The sequence below is a fragment of the Ahaetulla prasina genome, chromosome 2 (genome assembly GCF_028640845.1).
Source record: "Ahaetulla prasina isolate Xishuangbanna chromosome 2, ASM2864084v1, whole genome shotgun sequence".
In the NCBI taxonomy this organism is placed as follows: domain Eukaryota; kingdom Metazoa; phylum Chordata; class Lepidosauria; order Squamata; family Colubridae; genus Ahaetulla; species Ahaetulla prasina.
The window spans coordinates 248,889,539-248,908,892 of record NC_080540.1 but is presented as its reverse complement, the minus strand read 5'-3'; the positions used below and the strand labels follow the sequence as shown (position 1 = coordinate 248,908,892).

At 36.7% G+C, this 19,354-nt stretch overlaps 1 protein-coding gene across 1 annotated transcript in view; it reads left to right on the top strand.

The window, feature by feature from the left end:
- HSD17B4 (hydroxysteroid 17-beta dehydrogenase 4) overlaps positions 1 to 19,354 on the top strand; it is a 79,448-nt gene that overhangs the window by 23,564 nt on the left and 36,530 nt on the right. Inside the window, exons 4-12 of the mRNA XM_058168130.1 lie at positions 538 to 597; positions 1,966 to 1,987; positions 2,092 to 2,138; positions 2,255 to 2,339; positions 4,781 to 4,968; positions 5,602 to 5,693; positions 7,479 to 7,503; positions 9,042 to 9,170; positions 17,256 to 17,362. Coding sequence (XP_058024113.1) covers positions 538 to 597; positions 1,966 to 1,987; positions 2,092 to 2,138; positions 2,255 to 2,339; positions 4,781 to 4,968; positions 5,602 to 5,693; positions 7,479 to 7,503; positions 9,042 to 9,170; positions 17,256 to 17,362 — 755 coding nt within the window. The remainder of the gene's footprint in view (positions 1 to 537; positions 598 to 1,965; positions 1,988 to 2,091; positions 2,139 to 2,254; positions 2,340 to 4,780; positions 4,969 to 5,601; positions 5,694 to 7,478; positions 7,504 to 9,041; positions 9,171 to 17,255; positions 17,363 to 19,354) is intronic.

The following is a 19,354-nucleotide window of genomic DNA, read 5'->3' as shown; positions in this document are numbered from 1 at the left end:
CAGTCCTTGTTTTTCTGAACATAAGAATGTTTGGATACAAACAATCATTTGCAGATTTACTGCATCTAGTGCTACCACAAGCAGACCCATATACCTATTTTTGTAGTCATTCCTGAAAGGCATCGCTTTGGAATAGCATATTTTGGGGAGATGGTGACATAACTGGGAAATGAGGACATTGGCTTTTATACCTAAACTTAAATTTTACCATTCATAAAGAAGAACATTTAGAATCCAAATCAGCATTTCTTTCCCCTGTATATCCTGTCTTCCTTGTTAGCACCTTAGGGAATATGAATACAGCTGAAATATTTCAGTAGCTGTAGTCGTAGGAACGACTTCTGTCTTTTTTCTGTCATGAACTTGCTGTCATTGGTAAGTGCATACCAATGAATAACTTGCTTATGAAAGAAAATATTCCCTCAAGATTACATTCTATTACCATTTTGTGTTTCCCTCCCATTGTGCTAGGATCTCCATCATTTCAATAGATTCTAATCTGTGTTTCTTTCTTTCGTGTTGGTTTTTTCCCCTCAGATTCAGTGGAAGCCGGTGAGAAGCTTGTGCAAACTGCTCTGGATGCTTTTGGGAAAATAGGTACATTTCAAATAGAAGCATAGTTTGTGAGATTAGACAGCTGGAATCGCCTTACTATTACTCTATATTATTTCATGAAAAAAATGAAACAATCTATTATTCAGGAGAAACTCTTCCAGAAGAAAGGAATGGCTTTATTAAGCTCTTTAACAAAATACATGACTTTTTGATGATAACTGTATTTACTTGTACTAGTGGTAATCAAGATATTTTCTTCAAGATAAGTTCTCTTTAATTTTTTTTCCAAGGTGGCTTTCTCTTCCATCTGTACATTTTAAGTTATAATTTTTGATATCATTAAAGCTTTATCATGGTCAACACAAAATTCTGTCTTAGAAGAAATTGAAGTTCCTCTGCAATCAAGGAAACTAGGTTTGATCATGAAAAGACCTCTCCATCAAGTAGAGCAGGGATGTCTTAACTCACGTCGTCACAGCAGTGTCACGTGATGTATTGGGACTTTTTCCCCTTTTGCTAAACTGGGCATGGGCATGGCCAGCACATAATGCATCCAGCCAGTGGGCTGGGAGTTTGACAGCCCTGAAGTAGAGGCATGAGCAAAATAAAAAAAAAATCCTTTTTGTTTAAAGCCACATTCCATTGAAAGCGACAATAAAGAATCCTCATAAGAATTTTCACTTTTTCCTTCTAAGCTACACATATGCAAAAACTGTTATGGTTATTCTTTTAGATAAAATCTTTTTCCCACTAGCAGCACGCTGCATATTTATGCTAAATTGAATGGTGGCCTGAAACTTGGACTTGCTGTACCAGCAAATAGTTACAATAGCATGCATCAGCATGTTCTTTTTTCTTTATTTTATAAATGTTACTTCATAGAGATGCAGAAATGCATTTGAATTACAATGAGGCTGATAAGCCTGTTTAACTTATTGCAGAAAGCAAGCAAAGGGCTGTTTGCTCCACTTACCCAGAATTCTGAAACTATTAAATTCATTCTACAAAAAATGCAAAGGGTCCCTTTCTATGTCTGGGTTCATTTTTACTGCTTAAGCCAGAGGTCTTCAAACTTGGCAGCTTTTAAGACTTGTGGACTTCAACTCCCAGAAATCTCCCGCCAGCATAGCATAGCTGGCAGGAGATTTCTGGGAATTGAAGTCCACATGTCTTAAAGCTGCCAAGTTTGAAGACCTCTGACTTAAGAGTTTGTCATAGTTCAGACCTATATGCGCTGTCAAAAGTGTTTGCCAGTCTTTGATAACTACAATAATTCTGAAAATCTGTTTATCAATTTTGGTAAGGGCAAAATAAAATGCAAATAGGGTGTTAATAAATGTTATCCTTCATGTCAGAAACAAGAATAGCAAGATTTGTTTCTTAATAATTTTGTATGGATTTAATTTACAGATATTCTGATCAATAATGCCGGGTAAGTTGACCTAAGTATTGTTTTCTTCTTTTTCCATTACACTGGAATATTTTTGATTCAATTTATGATAATTTTCCTTTTCTTTTTTCTTCTTCGAAATGTAGGATCTTGAGGGACCGTTCATTTGCTAGGATCAGTGATGAAGACTGGGGTAAGTTGTACCATATTATGATTATAATTCATTTTTAAAATGAACATACTAAATACTTAATGTACTTAATGCCTTTTCAAGGTATAGATATATTTAATGGCTTCAATTGTTTCTAGATATAATTCACAAAGTTCATTTGAGGGGATCCTTCCTCGTAACCCGAGCTGCATGGAACCATATGAAAAATCAGAAATTTGGAAGGTAAGTAGACCTGATTGCTTACCAAATGTATATACTGATCAGACCAAAACCATCTAGATTAGACACAGAGAAAGTGGTTCATGATTATACTGTACCGTCATCTATTTCTCACAAAAAGTTCAGCTTGCAAAACTACATCTAAAGTAGAATCCTCATCTCTACAAGCAATCAAACAGTGATAGGAATGTTCATATATCAGAATGTTATTAGATTTTTTTTAAAGCAACAATATAGTTATTATTATTATTATTATTTATTGGATTTATAAACCGCCCTTCTCCCGAAGGACTCAGGGCGGTGTACAGCCAGGATAAAAAAGAACAATATACAGTTAAAATACAATTAAAAAACTTATTATACAGTATGGCCGAAATAATTAAGAATTATGAATCTAAAAACCCCAATTAAAACTAGAGAGAAAATTTAAAATTTAAAATTCAACAATTTAAGAAAGCCCCGCACGAACAAACAAATATGTTTTCAGTTCGCGGCGAAAAGTCCGAAGGTCAGAAATTTGACGTAAACCAGGGGGGAGTTCGTTCCAAAGAGTGGGGGCCCCCACAGAGAAGGATCTTCCTCTGGGGGCCGCCAGCCGACATTGTCTGGCGGACGGCACCCTGAGAAGGCCCTCTCTGTGGGAGCGTACGGGTCGGTGGGAGGCATGAGGTAACAGAAGGCGGTCCCGTAAGTACCCAGGTCCCAAGCCATGGAGCGCTTTAAAGGTGGTTACCAAGACCTTGAAATGCACCCGAAAGGCAACAGGAAGCCAGTGCAGTCTGCGCAGGAGAGGTGTCACATGTGAGCTACGCGTGACTCCCTCTATCACCCGCGCAGCTGCATTCTGGACCAACTGAAGCCTCCGAGTGCATCTCAAGGGAAGCCCCATGTAGAGAGCATTGCAATAATCCAGGCGGGAGGTAACCAGGCGTGAGTGACTGTGCATAGGGCATCCCGATCAAGGAAGGCGCAACTGGCGCACCAGGCGAACCTGGTGGAAGGCTCTCCTGGAGACGGCCGCCAAATGATCTTCAAGCGACAGCCGTGCATCCAGGAGAACACCCAAGCTGCGCACTCCTCCTTTGGGGCCAATAACTCGCCCCAACAGTCAGCTGCGGCTGTAGCTGACTGTATCAGTGCCAATGTTCATATATCAGAATGTTATTATATTTTTTTAAAGCAACAATATAGTTGCTAATATCAATCAAGGTAGTGTTTAAACTTCTGGAAAGATCTGTATTTTTTATGTATAATCTTTCCCATGGCCATATAAACTTCATTTGTCATGTTGTAGCTGCTATGACTGAACCTGGAAATCTTAGGCAAGATGCAACTGCATCCTAAACTTGGGATGGTGGAGGAGAAGCTACCATGGACGATTTCTTAATGGGTACTGCAGTAGCTTGAAAAAGCAGCATGAGTTCTGCTAGAGTGGTATAATTCACAATATTAGAAGCCCAGAGTACAATCCTTTCTGATCTTTTATGACATTATGCAAATTATGATTAGCCACTCTGAAATCCACAAGATGGAGATTATGGCAACGGAGATGCTGGATTCTGGAACTCCTATATACCTTACGCGTTGGAAATTGTTTTTTTTTTTCATTTGCTTGAAAGCCAAAACATTACTAACTAGCATTTCACCCAAACAGCAAGAATAGCTCTCAGTGAGAACTGAGAACTACTCCTGCTCTTTGGGTAAAATGCTAGTTCTCTGAAGGGTTTGACTGCTTTAAATGTTGATAGATTGAATCTAAAATTGAATATCTTTTTAGGAAAAGAGGCTTTTCCCTATTACATTGCATTTGTGTCATTGGTTGCAATGTAAATGTATTCCATTTAAATAGGATAGAGTTTAGAAATAATGATCATATTAAAAAAGAGTTGCTTACTCTGTTTTTATTTTGTCTGCATTCACTTTTTTCAGTTTGTAAACTATTTTCTGTAAGTTGTCCCTAAATAAGGAGTGTGACTTTTTTCCTTGCAACTCTTTGATGCTATTTTGGTTTACATTAAACTAGTTTTCATTACCAATAGCATGTTCTGAAAGCAAATTTATTTGCAGTAACGCTCTGTGAGTTAACTGGGGCCTATCTGTTTTTAGTACTTATGAAATATAACCTTTGTAGTCACTCCATGCATATCAGCTCTTCAAAGACATTGGATTAAATGTCTGATGGTAGTCACAGTAACATGCTAAGTGGGTCCCTTAAACACAGCTACTTCAACATTTTTTATGAACTTAAGGCAGAATAAGAAAAGATATTGAAAACAGTTTATTTTCAGTTTAATGGATGTTCATTGGCACTTTAAAACTTTGTTAAATGGCAATGTTGTCTAATTAGCACAATTATATTGCTTTTATTGTTGATTCTCCTTCAATCTTCCATCAGGCTTTTTGCTGTATTCTAATGTCAGAATTTCTTACTGTTTGTTTTCAAGAATAATCATGACTTCCTCAGCTGCTGGAATATATGGGAACTTTGGCCAGGCTAATTACAGTGCTGCCAAACTTGGTCTTTTGGGTCTAGCAAACACACTTGCAGTTGAAGGCAAGAAGTACAACATCCACTGCAACACAATTGCTCCCACAGCAGGCTCCAGGTTAACACAGACTGTTATGCCTCCAGGTAAATAATTGTAAATATTCACAGCAAATCAGGGGTGAAACGTAAAATTTGTTACTACCGGTTCTGTGGGCGTGGCTTGGTGGGAGGGAGTAATGTGACTGGGTGGGCATGGCCAACTTTTGTTTTTTACTTTTAAAAGCATTTTTTCTACAACCTCTTCGGCCGAAGAGATTGTAAAAAAATGCTTTTAAAAGCCTGTGATGATCAAGCAACTCAGCTGGGATCGCCAGAGAAAAAAAGCTTTTAAAGGGTTCTGATGATCCCAGCTGAGTTGCCTGATCGCCAAAACCTTTTAAAAACATTTTTTGTACAACCTCTTCCGCTGAAGAGGTTGTAGAAAAAAATGCTTTTAAAGGGTTCTGACGATCTCAGCTGAGCCACGTGATCGTCAGAGGCTTTTTTGTTATTTTTAAAAGCATTTTTCGGCTGAAGAAAAAATGCTTTTAAAAGTAAAAAAAAACAAAACCTCTGATGATCGCGCGGCTCAGCTCGGGCAGGGGTGGGCAGGGATTTTTGCTACCGATTCTCCAAACCACCCGCTGCCATTTCAAACCCCTGCAGCAAATTAGCCTGAGTGTATGATAAAATATCTCTTCTGTTCTCTACTCCTGAGACTTGTTTCATTTTCCCTAGATATGGTAGATGCCTTCAAACCGGAATATGTGGCCCCTCTTGTCCTTTGGCTTTGTCATGAAAGATGTCAAGAGAACAGTGGACTGTTTGAGGTAATATCCATGTATTGTCCTTTCCCAGCAATGGGCCTTGCATCCATCATGTTTTCTTTCTCTCCGTCCCTCTCTCTCTTTTCACAATTCAAATCTGTGCAGAAATCTGTTCTCGTGTTAGAGATAGTCCTCGACTTACAACAGTTCATTTAGTGACCTTTCGAAATTACAACGGCACTGAAAAAAAATGACTTACAAACATTTTTGACACTTATCACATTGCAGAGTGGGACTTGGTGGCTAAGATGCTGAGTTTGTCGATCAAAAGGTCGGCAGTTTTATTTTATTTTTATTTATTTATTTGTCGTAACAATATATACAAGCATTGCATAAAGGGTTATATAATATATGAACGTTTATATGAGGAGAAACGAGGTACTATAAACATATATATACATAGAGGAAGAAACAATAGGACAGGAACGGTAGGCACGTTTGTGCTCTTATGCACGCCCCTTAGAGTCCTCTTAGGAAAGTGGTGAGGTCAACCGTGGACAGTTTTTGAGTAAAGCCTTTGGGGTTATGAGAAGAAACCACAGAGTCAGGTAATGCATTCCAAGCATATACAATTCTGTTACAGAAATCGTGTTTTCTGCAATCTAAACTGGAGTGGTTGACATTGAGTTTAAATCTGTTGGTAGCTCTTGTGATATTGTTATTGAAACTAAAAAAGTCAGTTCAGCGATTCGAATCCCTAGTGCCGTGTAACAGGGTGAGTTCCCGTTACTTGTCCCAGCTTTTGCCAATTTAGCAGTTCAAAAGCATGTAAAAAATGCAAATAGAAAAATTGGGACCCCCTTTGGTGGGAAGGTAACAGCATTCCATATGCCTTTGGTGTTTAGTCATGCCGGCCATATGACCACGGAGACGTCTTTGGCTCTTCGGCTTTGAAGCGGAGATGAGCACCGCCCCCTAGAGTCGGGAACGACTAGTACATATATCTTTACCATTGCAGCATTTCCATGGTCATGTGATTCAGATGCTTGACAGCTGCTTTATATTTATGATGGCTGCAATGTCCTGGGGTCATGTGGTCCTGGTCTGACAAGCACAGTCAATGGGGAAGCCAGATTCACTTAAGAACCATGTTACTACTAACTTAGTAACTGCAGTGATTCACCTAACAAATGTGGTAAGAAAAGTTATAACATGAGGCAAAACCCATTTGACAACTGTTATACAGTTATTAACAACATACATTTTGGGCTGAGTTGTGGCCGTAAGTCAAGGACTTCATGTATAGGATAAGTTGAACACATCATGTCAATATCATGCTGAAAAACAGCAATGTATTTGAAATCAAATATTTGATACAAAATGATGAAAAGAATATTTATTAAAAAGATCATCAAGGACCAAGGGGAAGAGAGAAATATTACTAGACCTGCAATAATCTCACTTTTTGCAGAAATATAAAAGACTTTAGAAAATAATCTTAAATAGGGAACACTAAAACCCTGAGAATGAGCATTCTCAGAACGTAAAGCTGACTGACCGTTGAGCAGAAGAAACTGAGGAGACAAAAATCAGATCAATGCTTTGTAATATAAGAAGCTAACGCCCTGCCTTGTTTAAAGCTGTTCCTGTATTGGTTGACTTGAACTAAATCTAGTAGTTCTTTTGTAAAAATCAACTTCATATGGACGTAAAAAGTAAATGCATATTTTGATCTATTGGAACTAATCTGTTGTGATTAAATGGGAACCACTCCCATTTGATTTGCTTCACGCTTCATTTTCAGTTTTCTTTGTAAATTATATTGATTTTTGAAACTGTATGTTGCAGGTTGGAGCTGGCTGGATTGGAAAATGTAAGTCTTCTTGCTCATTTGGTCTAATAAGAAAGAATATGAATTTGACACAAAATCCAAATTAATGTGATAAACTAGGATATAATAACATTAAGTCATTTCATTTTAAAAGTGGTAGAATTTGAGGATAATTTCACTGACTCTCCATCTGAGCCTCCTGCCTTGTTCTCTTTCTTACTCTATTAGGATTTGATTTTGTTCATTTGTTTATTTATTTGGATTGGTTAAAAGAGATTAATCATAGATAGTTGGTAAATGCACCTTTCGGGTGCACTTTAAGGTTTTGGTTACGACCTTTAAAGCGCTCCATGGCTTAGGGCCTGGGTACTTACGGGACCGCCTGCTGTTACCACATGCCTCCCACCGACCCGTACACTCTCACAGAGAGGGACTTCTCCGGGTGCCGTCCGCCAAGCAATGTTGGCTGGCGGCCCCCAGGGGAAGGTCCTTCTCTGTGGGGGCTCCCACACTCTGGAACGAGCTTCCCCCGGGTCTACGCCAAATACCTGACCTTCGGACCTTCCGTCGCGAACTGAAGACGTATCTTTTCATTCGCGCGGGGCTGGCTTGAATTTTATCAATTTTAAATTTTCTATTAATAATTTTAAATGGGGTTTTAGTTTATTACATATTTTAACTTTTTAGGCTAATTATAAAATAAGTTTTTTAATTCGTATTTTAAATTGTATATTGTATTACCTGTTTTTATTTTTGCCTGTACACCGCCCTGAGTCCTTCGGGAGAAGGGCGGTATAAAAATCAAATAATAATAATAATAATAATAATAATAATAATAATAATAATAATAATAATAATAATAATAATAATAATAATAAAAAATGCACTTTGCTTTAATGGCAATAGCAATAGCATTTAGACTTATATACGGCTTTACAGTGCTTAACAGCCCTCTCTAAGCAGTTGACAGAGTTAGCATATCGCTCCCAAAACAATCTGGGTCCTCATTTTACCCACCTCAAAAGGATGGAAGGCTGAGCCTGGTAAGATTTGAATTGCCAAATTGCAGTCAGCCAGCAGTCAGTAGAAGTAACCTGCATTACTGCTCTCTAACCACTGCGCCACTGCAGCTCAATGACTTTTTTTTGTGGTTTTCTTTTTCTTTTTCAATTCTACAGAACTTTTTATCAATCAGAAGTTGATCTTTCATACCTGTTTTTATTATTATTTCCTTTCTTTTCTACTGGAATTATATTAAGGCCCACAGTTATTATTATTTTTAATTCCACCGTTATCTATTCTTAGATGTCAAAATGGTTCTGGTGTCCAACATAAACAAACAATGTGTTGATGACAAATCAAGAAAACCTGCCGCAGTTTCATATTCATTGGAATAAATACTCTATTCAGAGTCCTCAAAAATATGCACAGTATGCTAAGTTCCAATTTGCTATCAGATGTAATCCATACTTCATTTTGATCAGAAAAAAAAATATTTATAAAAGGAACTAGTGATGCAACTACACCTAATGGCTATTTGAATTGGTGTTTAATACCCTTTCTAATTACTATTTGCTTAGTACGCTGGGAGCGATCCTTGGGAGCCGTTGTCAGGCATAAGGACCACCTAATGACACCAGAAGCTGTGGAACATAATTGGGAAAAGATTTGTAATTTTGATAATGCTCAAACACCTCAAGATATTGGAGGTAAAAGCAACTTTAAATTCATCACATATTTTGTAAGGTTACAAGCTATAAATATTACAATATGTAAAAATAAAAGTGCATAATGATTTATTTTTATTTTAATATATGTTTGTGTGTGTTTATGTGTGTGTATTATCTACTTATGTCCTCCATATAGCTTTAGAGAGTAAACTTTTTTCCATAATATTTCATTTTTCCCCAAGTTTTTGAATTTTTTAAGATGTCATAAATTTTGTATAATATAAGTAGATAAAATCATCCAATTTGCATAAAATGTTTCCATTTTCTTTGCTTAATGTTACTAATTTATAAATTACCTTTTCCATAAAGGCTAAAGTCCAAAGTTTCATCCCAAACCTTCAGTCCACTTTGATGTAATTCCAGGTCTGAACTATAACTTGTTGTTAAGAAAAACACAGATCTATATTTCATAGTGAAAAGGGAGAACAAGGTTAATTTATGGTGGCCAAAGTAAAGAAGAGTTTGGTAACATATTTTCTGACTAACAACTGTTATTAAGTAGCATAGATTTTTGTGAGTTGTAACTTGAATTATCAGATAACTAAAAATTATAATATTAATATTTTATGTTAAGGGAGCCCAAATTTAAGAAATGGTATAATCCCCTACATGGAATTATAAATCATTTAATTCATTTAAATGAATTAAATCATAAATCATTTAAAAATCGAATTAAATTTTAGGTCAGATTATTGTTCAGATGCATGGTTATTTTAAACATTAAGACATATTCTCACAACCTATTTAAACATTCTTCTGCATAAGTATCTACATATACTTTCCAATAACAAAAGTAAAATATCCTTGCTGTGATTGTAGTGTACAAAACTAGTTTGATATACCTTGTGGGAATGTAAGATTTAGTAGCATTTTATTTTAAAAATAGCAGGTTTGAAAGGAAATTTTAAAATTAGAGAGTTGCATTTAACCCAAAAATTTTCCATTGTCCTGTATACAAGTATATTACATTACAAAAGAGGTCAAATTTAATTCTGTCACAGGAGTTTACTGACTTAAACAACAAGGTATAAAGCAATTTTTTAAAAGTTTGTTTCCTGAGGAATGACAGTAGTCTAATGGTAAGACTCTTGGGAGTTAAGTTGTATCAATGCTAAATAAATTGTTGGCAACAAGCTAATCAGATGGGTCTATGTTTAAATATATGCTTAATCATTTATCAATTCATATAGACTGATATACAATTTACTGTGTATAATTCCAACAACAGATCAAAAAATGATAGCAGGCATATACATTATCCAAAAGGATCACCTACTCATCCTTTTTCAGAATTGCAGCCAGTATCAAATGACAACTAAGAAATTGCTGATAAATCATTGCTTGTCAATTCAGTAATCCTACCTTCCTTATTTATCAGTAAAAATCATTTTTACTATGATTAGGAATGGCCACGATGAGATTTCTAATTTTTTTTATTTCTTTTTTTTAATTGATTGAATTAATTTATTTGATTTAATTGATTGAATTTAATTTAATTTAATTGATTTAATTTAATTAATTAATTAAATTTAATTAAATTTAATTAAATTAATTAAATTAAATTAATTTAATTTAATTGATTGAATTTGATTTAATTGATTGAATTTTTTTTTAATTGAATTAAAAAAAACACCTACCTACTACCTTATTTTAGGGCTGATCATTTGGATTTATTATGCACCTAATTGTGGATTGAATGCTGGAAATTAGGTCCAGCTTTTGTTTCTGGGACAATTTGAACAAATAAGCCTAAGCACATACTGTGTTTCCCCAAAAATAAGTCTGGGTCTTATATTAATTTTTGCTCCAAAAGACGCATTGGGGCTTATTTTCTGGTTAGGTCTTATTTTGGGGAAAATATGGTATTAAATGCATCCATCTGGCTGACAATATTAACTGGGGCTTATTTTGAGGGTAGGGCTTATACTATGAACATCCTGAAAAATCATGCTAGGACTTATTTTCCGGTAGGGTCCTATTTTCTTGACCGGGATTCCCTACGCACGGTCACTCATGCCCTTGTCACTTCCCGCCTGGACTACTGCAATGCTCTCTACATGGGGCTCCCCTTGAAGAGCACCAGGAGGCTCCAACTGGTCCAGAATGCGGCTGCGCGGGTAATAGAAGGGGCACCACGATGCTCCCATATAACACCTCTCCTGCGCAGCCTGCACTGGTTGCCGGTGGTCTTCCGGGTGCAATTCAAGGTGTTGGTTATCACCTTTAAAGCGCTCCATGGCACAGGACCGGGTTACTTACGGGACCGCCTACTGCCACCTATAGCCTCCCATCGGCCTGTGCGCTCCCATAGGGAGGGCCTCCTCAGGGTGCCGTCAGTCAAACAATGTCGACTGGCGGCCCCCAGGGGGAGGGCCTTCTCTGTGGGGGCTCCAGCCCTATGGAATGAGTTGCCTCCGGGGTTGCGTCAACTCCCCGACCTCCGGTCTTTTAAACGCGAGCTCAAGACTTTCCTATTCCACCGTGCAGGGCTAGCTTGATGAAACTTTTAAAGTGGGGTTTTAGGATTGTTTTACCTTAGTTTTAATTTTAATTGGCCATTTTATAATCAGTTTTTAATACACTTTTTAATTTTTGTCTATGTTCATGTTGTTTTTACTTGGCTGTGTACCGCCCTGAGTCCTTCGGGAGAAGGGTGGTATAAAAATCTAATTAATTAATTAATTAATTAATTAATTAATTTTCAAGCAACGTACTAATTTTTTGGAAGAATTAGGGGAGAGAGGCATATGGTTACACTCTCTTTTATCTCCATATCTTTGTTTCAGATAAACATCTTGGGTATTAATTTGTTTCATTAACAAAATATAATTTATTTCTAAATAGTTGATCAATAGTTCAGGAATACAACACATGTTTGCATGCATTACGTTCCCTTGGTAAGCTCAAGAATTGGATCTGGATGTCCCTCAAATCCTTAAAAATTTTATAAAAAATTTGAACAATAAATAAATAATAAATGAATAAAAATCCTTACTGTCTGTGTGGGCAGTATTGGGTTAAATTTATGAATGATTTGGGTAAACGTAAGGTTGCTTCCAATGTTTTTAAGCTCTGATTACTTAATGCAGAAAATAATGATTTCAAGCACTTTCTCACCATCTTCGTATCCTTTTTAGCAAATCCAGGTGGACTCCAGATAGGTCAATCTGTCACAGGCCATTGCTACCTAGATATGATAAATAGGTATCTTAAGTAAATATGCAAATGTTTTAAGATTAGGGCCAGATTGGTAAGAGTTGACACTAACTTCATGGCATATAATCAACTTTGAGAGACTGATATGTCATGATATCTGATACAAAAATTATTAGTTCTGCTTTGCATTTTTTGATTTTAACATATAAATAAGAATATAGCTTGTTATATATAGTGTGAGTTTTAGTTTTCTACTAAATAAGGCATTCTGCATGGTTTTTGGGTGAGAGCCCAACTTCTGAATCTTCACCTGTGAGAATAAGCAAAAACAGGAAGAGAAAAATGCTGTACATACCTAAAAGACTATTTAATTTTTCTGTATTAGAGCATTAGAAAATTAGACAATTAAAAAAAACCTTTCTCCCTTAATGCCCGAAGACACTGAAGTAAGGAAAAATAATTATTCACATTAAAATTGAAGCCTATATTGCTTTATATTTGCAAATTCAAGCTATTCTAGAAGATTTCATTAAAAACTATTACAGCATTAATGTAAGTAAATTAATGTTGTGAAAAGCTGTTATACACTAAACCATTACATATAATTATACAAAAATATCAATTAACGTAAGCCTTTACCTATCATTTCTAAGGATTACCTAGAATTGTATTTATTTGCAACCATAGGATTTAGCAAAATGCATATAAAATTTCAGCCGTTCAATACATGCTCTCTAATTTTAACAGTACTATTTGCCAAGGTATGCTTTCATATGTTCCTTGCAACCATTCTAAACAAAGCAATTTGCTTTGTTACATTTGTCTCCATCAGACTTTTTTTTTTCTTCAAATCTAGACTGATTACTTGGATTAACAAGGGTGAATCTAGCTCTAGGTTCCTGATAAAGTTTGCACAGTAGATCAAATCTCCAACCTGTAAGTTATTACAAATGCATAAAAAGGTAAAGGTTCCCCTCGCACATATGTACTAGTCGTTCTCGACTCTAGGGGGCGGTGCTCATCTCCGTTTCAAGAGCCAGCGCTTTCCAAAGACGTCTCCATGGCTAGTGAGAATTGTGAGAGTAGTTTTAGACACTGATTCATCCACCTGTTAAATTGTTTGTTAAGCATTGTTGTGTCAAATAAGCATTAGGCGTATTCCTATAACATAAAATTATTGCTTTCTTTCCCTTATATTTATTGATGGAAGGCCCACTTGTAATCCCAACATTGCTATTGGTATACATGGGGATAAGGGTAATATTGAATTTATGAATTTATTCTGGACCACTTCTAATTCGTCTGTTTTACTAAATCCTCAAATTGGGGCCTCATATCAACTATGATACTGTTTTCCCCAGAAGGATTCTAAGCACAGGCTGTACTAACCATAGTTTATAGAATTATAAATTGTGGCTCAAAATGATATGAAGATATTTAGTCTTTGAATGCATAATCTAAACTTTCATTTTCCTGAGATTTTTTTTTTTTATTAAAAAAGTTTTACAACAATTAAATTTTTCCCCCTCCCCCCCTCCCTCCTAAACCCCCCTGCCCCCCCCCCGAACTTCCCGGAGCAAACACAAGGTATAGTTCCTTAAACAAAACAGTCATACATTAAACTTTTTAAAATCTAACACAATTATAATCTTTCTCTCTCACATAACCTGACTTCTTCCATTAAAATCAAAAATAACATCCTTCATTCAAAAGCAATCCGAAATTTCTTAATCTGATATCTATTTTGAATATAATCAATCCAGTTCTTCCATTCATTTAAATATTTTTCTTGAGTACTGTCTTTCAAGAAGGCTGAGATTTTAGCCATCTCAGCCAAATTGGAAACTTTCAATATCCATTCTTCTATTGTGGGTAATTCTTTTTTCTTCCAATATTGTCCAATCAACAGTCGTGCTGCTGTTATTAAGTTCAAAATCAACTTAGTCTCAATCACTGTACAGTCCGTTGTTATTCCCAAAAGGAAAAATTGCGGTAGAAACTTTATCTTCTTCTTCAGAACATTCTGCATAATCCACCAGATTCTTATCCAGAAAGACTTAATTTTCTTACAAGTCCACCATACATGAAAATATGTAGCATCATCACAATTACATCTCCAACATTTCGCTTGCATATCTGGATACATACATGATAATTTCTTAGGATCTAAATGCCATCTATAAAACATCTTATAAAAATTTTCCCTTAAATTCTGCACTTGCGTAAATTTAACATTTCTAACCCAAATTTTTTCCCATGTTTCCAACATTATTGGTTCTTGAATATTCTGTGCCCATTTTATCATACAATCCTTTACATTTTCCTGAGATTTAACAGGCATTGAGTGCTGTATCATTTCAAAAGTGATTTCTTTTTGTAATGATCTTATTAAAATGATTCTAAGTCTTAATAATAGGTCAATGTTATGTATGTTTCCTTGCTAGATAATTATAGCATCTTTGTCCAAAAAATACTATTAAAGGAGTAAATAAAGATGTAATAAGTTCTATAATATTCCATTTGGATATATGACAGGAGGGCAGAGATCGACTCCGAGGTGCCTCATGTGTGGGGTGCCACAGGGGTCGATTCTCTCACCCCTCCTGTTCAACATCTATATGAAGCCACTGGGTGAGATCATCAGTGGTTTTGGGGTGAGATACCAACTGTACGCTGATGACACTCAACTGTACTTTTCCACCCCAGGCCACCCCAGCGAAGCTGTTGAAGTGCTGTCCCGGTGTTTGGAAGCCGTACGGGTCTGGATGGGGAGGAACAGGCTCAAACTTAATCCCTCCAAGACGGAGTGGCTGTGGATGCCGGCTCCCCGGTACAGTCAGCTGCAGATGCGGCTGTCTGTTGGGGGCGAGTTGTTGGCCCCAATGGAGAAGGTGCGCAACTTGGGCATGCTCCTGGATGGGCGGTTGTCTTTTGAAGAACACTTGACGACCGTCTCCAGGAGAGCTTTTTATCAGGTTCGCCTGATCCGCCAGTTGCGTACCTTCCTGGACCGGGATGCCTTATGCATGGTCACTCATGCTCTCGTTACTTCTCGCTTGGACTATTGCAATGCTCTCTACATGGGGCTCCCCTTGAAGAGCACTCAGAGACTTCAGCTAGTCCAGAATGCGGCTGCGCGGGTTATTGAGGGAGCGGGTCGGAGCTCCCATGTAACACCGATCCTGCGCAGACTGCACTGGCTACCTGTTGTCTTCCGGGTGCGCTTCAAGGTATTGGTTACCACCTTCAAAGCGCTCCATGGCTTAGGACCGGGTTACTTACGGGACCGTCTACTGCCGTCTTCTATCTCCTAGCGCCAGTGCATTCCCATAGAGAGGGACTCCTTAGGGTGCCGTCAGCCAAACAATGTCGACTGGCGGTCCCCAGGGGAAGGGCCTTCTCTGTGGGGGCTCCTACCCTGTGGAACGAGCTTCCCCCTGTACTCCGACAATTGCCTGACCTTAGGACCTTTCGCTGCGAACTTAAAACCTATTTGTTTCGTATGGCTGGACTGGCTTGATCTTAAAATTTTAACTTAATTTAATTGGGTTTTAAATTTCTGTAATTTTATGGGTGTAATTTGTATTTTAAATTTTTTCGACAAATTGAATAAGTTTTTTAAGGGCTATTTTTAATATTGTATTTGTCTGTGGTTGTATTTTATTTGGTTGTTCACCGCCCTGAGTCCTTCGGGAGAAGGGCGGTATACCAATTAAAATATTATTATTATTATTATTATTATTATTATTATTATTATTATTATTATTATTATTATTATTATTATTATTATTATTATTATTATTATTATTATTATTATTATTATTATGTAGAGACCTGCCATATCTTAAGACTAGCCAATTATGTTGTGTTGGCTCATGCTTGGGAATGAAATACTCTTAGCTCTTAAATTCATTTGTCAAGTTGCTGTGTCTTAAGTATTGTGTTCGGTTAGAATTTCATGCTGAACTTTTGAGTTAAGATGAGATACAGAGGTAACAAGGAATGAATACACCATAAAGACATCATATATGAAGCTGGATAGCTTTTCAAATAGGGTAGCCAGACACAGTTGAGAGGGTTTTTTCTTCTTCTGCATGGCATTCTCTTCTCTGGTATCAAACATTTTGGGCCAGATGGGGCTATTAATTGAAGGTTTGTAAAGTTAAGAGCCAGTGTTATTCACTTCAAAAACTTTTAAGACAAAATCTCACCATAACCATTTGCGCAAGGTAAATTTTGTACAATTGTATTTAAAGAAATAAGCAGGATAGGGCTCTGAAACAGATGTTTTTATTGATCACACTGAACCCCTATTTTCAACCTCTACACATAAACAATATGAACAACAAGGTACAGAATTAAACCAAACTGAAGTACAACCTGTCACTCATTGTGATAGTGTTGGCTGAGAAATACAATATATATGTACAATCTATATCTATATGTTCTTACACCACCCTAATTTTAAAAAAACAATGATTTTGCTTCCCAGCACACCTGTAAAAGTATTGAAAGATATTTTACGATGTTTAGGAATACAGAGTCCTTTTTTTTCAAATTATTTTTAGCCTCAGTGTGATTCTTTGGAATCTGCTTCCAGCTGTCCTCCTTTGTGGAGACAGAAGCAGTTTCCAAAGTACCCATTTGAACATTAGCCATTCATTTATGCTGTAATAATGCAACATACAGGAGTAGCAGACTATCCTACACCATCCTCTGTTTAACTATAGACAGTTTCTTATTCATTCGAATCAAGTAACTCTCCTGCAATTTACAAAATGTATCTGACAGATTTCACACCTCTGCGTGTGAAATCAAGTGCCATATAACCTTTTGTGTTGGTTGTGTCCATGGAAAGACTATTTTCTTTTTTTATAGTTTTGAAACCACTATTTTTTCTATTTCCAGAATCTCTTGTTATGCTGAATGAAGTGCTGAATCAAATAGAATCTCAGAAGGTCTCTCCAAATCCTGTAAGCCACGGTTCACCCACATCCTCTTCAGGCATTAACCCTGTAAGTAAAATGCATATGCTCATTATTGTACTTTTAAGACATTCCACTTGCCTCAAACCACGAGAAACTTGTTACAGATGTGAATCAGAAGATGCAGTGCATAGTCTTAAAAGTTCAATTTTCAAATGACAGAGGAACAAAAATAACTTTGTCACTCTTAACTATTTTATTCCTTAAATAGCATTTATAAGAACCATTACATTGATTAGGTGAGAGATGAATTGGTTTTGCTCTGGACAATTCCAATTCTTAATGTTTGTTTTGTTAAATAGATTTAATTTCTCTTAATACAAAGTATCGTTTCTGCCCAAAATAAAAGTATAATTCTAATATTGTGACTTAATATTTCAGACAATATAATGCAGCGATATCTTTTAAACAATTAAAGAATAGAGTAGACATTGCACCTTGTAGGTTGTCTTACTACATTTCATTTTGCAGAATATGATAATTTTAAAAAATGGAGCTTGGTCACCTAGGAAATAGGAAAGTGGAACCCGTTGTTTTCCCAATGGAATGTGGAATGGGCCAGAAGTGGGTTTCTACAGCGCAATCTGCCCAGAGACTGAGTCAAAATTGTTGGCCAAGCCTCCTATTGCGACTGTTGACCCCAGTTTTCGACTCAGTCATCTGACAGAGGCATCTCTTTGAATTTGCTCATGTTCTCAATCCACTTCTGGACATTTGGACATTCCAAGTTTCAGGTTTTTTTTCCCCTTTTCCCCCTGCTCTGTTTCTGCTCCATTGCCCGGCTCCAACCTTGTGCTGGCAAGTCAGTGATCTGACAGCGCTGCCAAACGCCCAGAAGTGGCCTGGGCTGCCCTCCAAGGCCACTGCCATCTGGCCATTGCCCCGCTTGACGTTAAAGAAGATATAGAAATATGTCTGAATCCCAACACATTAGCTGCCTTTTATTTTGACAAATGGACTTTTCCCTGCTTTCCCCACTTCAATAGACTCCCCCAACCAGACTTCCACAATCAAATATCATGATCACTTTGGGAAATATTTGACCATTTTGCTTAATAAAATAATTCCTATAACAAGCATTGTTAATTGGAGCTATCTATTTTGGTAACTGTTTCTCAGATGAGAGATTGGGAAAGGAGAACACCAGATTTTGAAAATGGCCAGATCTAGTTAGAGATAAACAGGCAGGGAGCAAATGTGAGTTAAATAATGAGCTAGATAAAAAAAGAGTGTGGATGCACTCAGGTCCTCTATCTCTTTATTTCTAATATTTGAGAAGCTGTCACAAATAAAATGGGGTCAAGCTATTTTTCAAAACACCAGAAGGCAAGATAAGAAACAATGGATAGAAACTAATCAAAGAGAGAAGCAACTTACAACTAAGGAGACACTTCCTAACAGTGAGAACAATTAACCAGTGGAACAGCTTGCCTTCAGAAGTTGTGGGTGCTTCATCACCAGAGGCTTTTGAGAAGATACTAGACAACCGCTTGTCTGGACTGATTAGAATAGAATAGAATAGAATAGAATAGAATAGAATAGAATAGAATAGAATAGAATAGAACTTATTGGCCAAGTGTGATTGGACACATAAGGAATTTGTTTTGGTGCATATGCTCTCAGTGTACATACAAGAAAAAGAAAAAAAAATACCTTCATCAAAGGTACAACATTTACAACACAAATGATGGTCATAAGTTGCAATTTAACCCTTAATGATAGCAACAAAAAGTTACAGTCATACAGTCATAAGTGGAAAGAGATTGGTGATGAAAAACAATGAGAAGATTAATAGTAGTGTAGATTCAGTAAATAGTTTGACAGTGTTGAGGGAATTATTTGTTTAGCAGAGTGATGGAAAAAAACCCCTGCTCAAGCAGAATCTCCTGCTTGAGCAGGGGTTGGACTAGATTTCCAAAGTCCCTTCCAATTCTGTTATTCTGTTCTTTATCTGACAGCATCTTCTACAGATGGTTTTTAACAGGGGTCTGAACTGATACCTTACATAGAGATATTGAAATA